The sequence below is a fragment of the Carassius carassius genome, chromosome 1 (assembly GCF_963082965.1).
Source record: "Carassius carassius chromosome 1, fCarCar2.1, whole genome shotgun sequence".
Lineage (NCBI taxonomy): Eukaryota > Metazoa > Chordata > Actinopteri > Cypriniformes > Cyprinidae > Carassius > Carassius carassius.
The window spans coordinates 22,404,863-22,411,233 of NC_081755.1; the positions used below are offsets into that span (position 1 = coordinate 22,404,863).

Below are 6,371 nucleotides of genomic sequence, written 5' to 3' on the forward strand. Positions count from 1 at the left end.
GTTCTAGACCGTATGAAATCTCTTGTCTCTTGGCAGTTCACTACAGCACGGATGTGACCACCTCCATTAACATGAACACATCCACCCGCTCGCCCTGCGAGATCAGCGATGACCTGTGGAGCCTGGTTAATACTGAATGGTAGACCAGGTGTCAGCTAAATCACTGTTTGTTTTTATCTGTATGTGTCTTTATAATTGTTCTGTTAATACATTTGCCTCAGTTGTCCCCTTGACTCACACACCACAAGATGTCACTGTGTGTTCACAAAATTCCCCCTACAGCCTGGAAATGCACTTTTTGCATTACTAGAAAAGCATTTTCTGAGTTTTGTTATCATTTGTTTTCTGATAAGAGGCTCACCTTCCCCCTATGGAGATATGTTAGTGGTGTGTTTATTTTTATAAGTTGTGTGTATATTAAGTTAGCTAATTAATAAATCACTCATTTCATGTAGCTCCTGCCTAAGGTTAATTCAGATATGTTTAATAGATGTTTTTAAATATAAAGTGCGAGGATGTATGATATAACGTATATTCAGATATGGTTTCATTTTCATTCCGAATGATTTTATATAATTTCCCAGAGCTTTGTGTCACTTTTTAGTCACTTGTCTATTTTTTCCTTCTTTTCTTGCAGTACTTTCACTACTTTCACTGTTTCTCATTGCAGTACTTTGGGATGTTTAAAGTCTGTCAGTGCTTATGGATGGGTATTCTTTCCTAGTCATCCTACTGTTTGCATGACCAATTTAACCTTTGCTGGTCTAACTACAAAAATGAGTAACATCATGCCCTTGAGGTGCAGACATGCCTTTTCAGCTTCGATAAACATCCGGACTGGCACGAGCTTATGACCTTTTTTTTTTTTTTTTTAAGTAGGGGTTTTTTGCAAAGACAGAAGAGTGTGAAAATTCTGTGTTGGGCTCGTGTGAAAAGACAAAACCACAATATCATTTAGTTTATGCTTGGTTAACATGTGGTGCGAGTGTGATTGAGGCAACTGGAAATCAGCTAAACTCACTGTGAAAGCATTCTTTTCTAATTCTTATATGCATTTGTGCTTTCGCTGTTTTATAACTCAACGCTAATCTCCAGAAAGATTTGCACTGAACATAACAGTGGAAGTGTTTTCCAGTGCATCTGAGCAAAACTGATGTACTATTTACATACACCTACATTTGTTTCGCCCTCTGTTTTATTTTTCATGGGAAACAATGGGCAGAGTTTAAATGTTATCTATACAGTAGAGGCAAACTCTAATCTATGTAGTGCAAAATGAATCACTTTTGCTAAAAAAAAAAAAAATTGCAATAAACAAAACCAAATGGCAAGCATTCAAGAAAACACTTTTAATTAATGCACTTATAAAATATTAGTTTTTTGAGGCTCATAATTTAGGATCAACAAAATACATTTAAACACATGAATGCATCGTTTTCAGTACACAGATATTTCTTGAATGTCAGTGCTGTTTTATCACTGCTACACATAAATGATGCCATTCCATACAACAAGATAAAAACTTTGTTACAATATTTATAAAATATACAATATTTATTTAGCTTGTGCCACCTTAAGACAAAAAAAAACTATATTTCCTGTATAAGCAAACATAGAAAAGTATAGCATACTTACATTTTTAAGGAGAGCTTTAACATGAAAACAGTATTTCCCAAAAATACCCTTATAAGAGGAAAACATCTTACAAATTAAGAATAGTCACTTTTTATTTGTGTGCATATTTATTCTCAAATTGCCCGAGGACTGATGTGCTTGTATGTGGAGGCATCAACCCGTCATTTTCTTTGCGTCTTTTCACCACAAAGTCTCTGAACATTTCAACTGCTTATTTGGACCGGAGGTGAAAATGACTCGTTACACAAGCTCATTATTTTTTTGAAAATTCTCACACGAGTCTCATATAACATCAGAAGAGTTCTTTTCAATGCATATTTGCTGAATACATCACATTCGCTCAATTCAGCTACAACTGCTTTTTGTTTGCTGTTTACAATCCACGTTTTAAAAAGGCACCGCAGCTTTCGTAATGCAAGTCTGACCCACAGACAATCCGTTTTAAACACTGGTATTCGTCACAGTAAAAACAAAAATTCCACTTGTCTGGTCTACCACGCTCTCTGGTAGCCTCGTGGTTTGCTTTAATGCATGTAGAGGAAACCAAGTCTTACATTCTGAAGTCCAAAACACAACTTCTCCTGAATTCAAAAAGCACCTCAAATTGTCCATTTGGCAGTTTTATAAATATTCAACCTGAACCAGGAGAAGTTAAACTGTCCATTACTGCTTGCATTGTCAATTTGAACTTAATGCATTGTTCTTCCTCAGCTCTTCAATATCCTCGGGTAAATAGCTTTAATGGGGGTTGGTGTGAAGTTCCCCGAGGAGACGGTCGTTTCCAAGCCCTCCGGCCTGTGTGTTGCCACCTCAGCCTTACTGGTGCTACAGTCCAGGAAAGGCATGCCAAACTTCTTCATCTCTCCATCTTTTGATATCAGACAGTAGCTGCAGACCAGTCTCAGAATGGCTCTCCGTATGTCTTTACTAGTTAGGGTGTAAATGATGGGGTTTAGGAGCGAGTTGATCATGGCGATACCCAGGAAGTAGTCCGCCTTGAGCAGCACCTCGCAGCTTTGAGCAGGGCAGCAGAAGTCCAGCAGAAGGAGCACAAAGAGAGGCGACCAGCAGGCGATGAAGACCCCGAGAACGATGGTGACCGTCTTCAGCAGAGCCAGATACTTCTGGGACTTCCTGGCCTGACCTTTGCGCTGAGGACCACAACCTAACCGCTGGGTGTTGGACTTCACAATGCGGAAGATGCGCACGTAGAGCACCACGATGGACATTAGCACCAGGCTGAACACGGTAATGCAGAAGAGGATGAAGCTCTTGGCATAAAGAGGCAAGACAGTGGAGCATTCGTCCAGATGTCCAATGCAATTCCAGCCCATGATCGGGAGAATGCCGAGGAGCACCGAGAGAACCCAACTTGCAACAATCAAACCAAACATTCGGCCACGCTTGGCCCCTTGATAAGGCTTCATCCGGACCATCGTGACGTGCCGCTCGATAGCTATAGCAAGGAGACTGATGACAGATGCAGAAAGTGTGATAAACACGCCGCCTTCTCGAAGAAACCACAGCACTGGAGTCATTTTGAGAGTGTTTGCGCCCGAAGTCAGAATGTTCACCATGTAGGTGAAGCCTGCCAGCAAGTCAGAGAGCGTCAAGCTGCCCAGCAGGTAGTACATGGGTATGTGGAATTTTTTGTTTTTCCATATTGCCACCAAAACGATGGCATTTTCCACCACAATGAGAAGACAGATGATGAGAAACACAATGGCCTCGGGTTTCAGTCCGTCCCGGTATTTGTTCTCTTTCAGCTTTCCGGTGAAGTTGTAATGGGCCATGATGACGGCGTTGCTTTGATACTCGCCAAACATCCTGAGCAGGTAACCTGGAGACGAGGTGATCGATGGCAGAGTCTGAGGAACGGCGGCGCTAGCAGTGTTTGAGGCTTCCATTCTTCCTGATTCTTCGGCTGTCCTTAAAGACGTTTCTTAAGGATCTCTGTAGTCCCTCTTATTGCCATATTCCAGAAAAGCACATAAAACAACTCACAGGAGAATTTAACATAGTAGCGATAAATCCTTGTTTTGTAGGCTCATTTGTGTTATGAAATTTTCACTTCTTTCCTTCTTGATGCTCAAATCACAGCTTTGCTATATCCTCAAAGGCCACCAGAGGGACCTGAAATAAAGTATTAGAAAACAATGTTAAATAGTTACGGTATTTTAATAACAAACAAAATACATAAAAATAAATTGTTTCTTTTTTAAGCATATTTTATAGAATATTTATCATTTATCATGTTCTGTTTCAATTGTTCTTTCATGGTAAATATTTTATCTCAATGTAGACAGTAGACAGAAAATTATCTAAACAAATGGACATTTTAAAAGACCGCATTTAATTAGGAATTCGGAGAAAACAAATGAATAATTGTAGAAAATGCAATTAGTATTAGAATTAGTACACTGTGAAACATACAGAACTGTAAAAAAAAAAAAAAAAAAAGATAAAACAAAAACATCTGTACCTGTCAAATGTATCTAAAGGAATGGGCATTTTATTTTCTAGATGTATTTAAGCATGACTCTACAATTTAAGGAAATCAAAAAAAAAGAAAAACGACTTTGTAATAAAGTAGCTAAACCATGTTTGAGTATCAGTATTAGAATTAGTCAGTAGGCTACACTAAAAATATACAGTGCTGTTAAAAACAAACAACAACAACAAAAAAACTAGCAACTTTTGCTGTCAAAACAAGTGATGGAGTAACCTATTATGTATGTATATTTTACAGACATGAAAGGTATGCATGTGACATCAAATTACAAAATGTTAATATAGCAGCCTATTTGAACTATTAAAATTGTTTCTTAGTGTAAAATGTTGGCCGACTGATAATATATAGAATTTACAGATAAAACATTACTTTAGTATTCTAGCTACAGTAATTAGCCTATACTCAGCCTTATACCTTGTTAAATACACATTTCCATAGTAGATTGTCATACTTTACTAAAAAAATAAAGCAAAACTTTTCAGTTAATTTCCATGTACCGTTTATTGCAATATAAAATATTTACAGTTGCCTAGAGAAAAATCCTAGTTATAAAAATAAGAGGTTTACTTACGCGCTTTTTTCAGTTATCAACGGTTTATTACTGTTTCTTAAACATTATTACCAGTTTTAAAACGTAGTCTGACGAGCACACGATGCATATATTTTCTGCATAATTATTTCGGGGAATATAGTCACAATAGTGTCGCGCGTATCGCGAGCAGAGGATCGTTACGCGCTCGTGCACACGGGCTGAATTAAGACATATGTCAATCATTTTATAAACTACGAAATGGTCGAACCAGACATTAACCAGTCTGTCTGAACAAAAAGTCCGCATTCATGCAAAACCACGCTAGTTTACATACTGCACCCTCAGTTCTCCTAAACTGACTTTAATCTAGCCTACATTCAGATGCAACCTCGCACATTCGAGTAAATATGCGCATCTTACCGTTTAAGTTGGAAACAGTGAACTGAGCTGGAAATGACGAATCCTCCTCTGCTCCACTATCTCTCCCCCGTGTCCAGCGTGCAACTGTCCGGCTGCAGAGCTGAGAGCTGAACCTTGGATCAAGACTCGTCCTGAAGTGGGCTGGTCTTGGCATTCGCCTTCTCGTCTTCTGTGTGAGGTTGCTGATGCAGCACTTATGGGTAATGAATTGCTTTGCTAACTTGAAGGTAGTTTGACATTATATAGGTCAGTGACGTGATTTTTTTTTCTTTCGCTCAGATCTATAAAGTTGCATAAAAATACACACTTCATAACGTCAATATACTTCTTACGTGAAGAGCTTTGTTGTTCTTTTTGTGAGTTAGAAGCATTTTGATATAGGCTACTGTACGTTTCTGGGACTTCTAATAAAACAAATCTGAAGTTAAGAAAACAAACAAAAAACGTGAAATACGTGGAAAAACTGATTTGAAATCTTTATTGAAAGTAATATTTCAAGTATTCTAATAGTTTTTACTTGACCACCTTTTTTTAGATTGCAATTCAAATATTTGTTTTGAAAAGATACATTTTTGTAAGATACTTAAAGATACTTATTTGCTGCCAATAGTTCACATAATTTTTTTTATTATTTAAGAACTCCTGCATTTTTTACCATTTCTCATCCTTTTCTCAAACACTACTCATAATCGTAATGCAGGATGTTTTGAGCTTTATTGTCATCTTCCTTTATTCTGACGTGCAAACAGGCGCATAAACAAGTGTGACTCAATAAATAAATAAATAACCCTGCCTATTTTGAGTATGTGATGCACAAATACGTAAAACATGAGCAGTCTTTGAATTGCATTTGAATTACATAAAGCAGCGGAGAGTGTGAGTAAGTCAGAAGCCGGATCCTGCTTTCTTAAACAGGAAACTCTGTCATTGTACCTCGAAGGGAGAGGGATTTCCTTGAGAAACACCTATGAGGTCATACTGGGCCGTGCCGAACAAAGCACTCCAGAGGAACACTGTGTCCCCTGTCTGAACGTGGAACAGAATAGACGCCGCCAACCAAAGTAGGTGTTATGAAACTATGAGATCTTGAGAACATATGGAGGGTGGATTCTTCGTTCTGTGACATGAGATAGGAAAAAGTACAGAGATTTGCATGCTTTCATTTTTACTGGCCGACGTTAAGCTCATGGGAGAGGTCTGGCTTGTTCACCTGTTCACAGAGCCCACATTTTTAAGTGCTCTGCACATTCTGCTGCTTTCCAGTGTGCCAGA

General features: G+C 38.3%; 1 protein-coding gene across 1 annotated transcript; it reads right to left on the reverse strand.

The window, feature by feature from the left end:
- Positions 1-1,334: 1,334 nt before the first annotated feature.
- Positions 1,335-5,305, reverse strand: LOC132141864 (sphingosine 1-phosphate receptor 1-like). Its single transcript, XM_059551528.1, has 2 exons — positions 5,100-5,305; positions 1,335-3,768 (listed from the first exon to the last, which is right to left on the reverse strand). Exon 2 carries the CDS (start codon positions 3,540-3,542, stop codon positions 2,343-2,345), a length of 1,200 nt encoding a protein of 399 aa, XP_059407511.1. The 5' UTR covers positions 3,543-3,768; positions 5,100-5,305; the 3' UTR covers positions 1,335-2,342.
- Between the last annotated feature and the right edge of the window lie 1,066 nt (positions 5,306-6,371).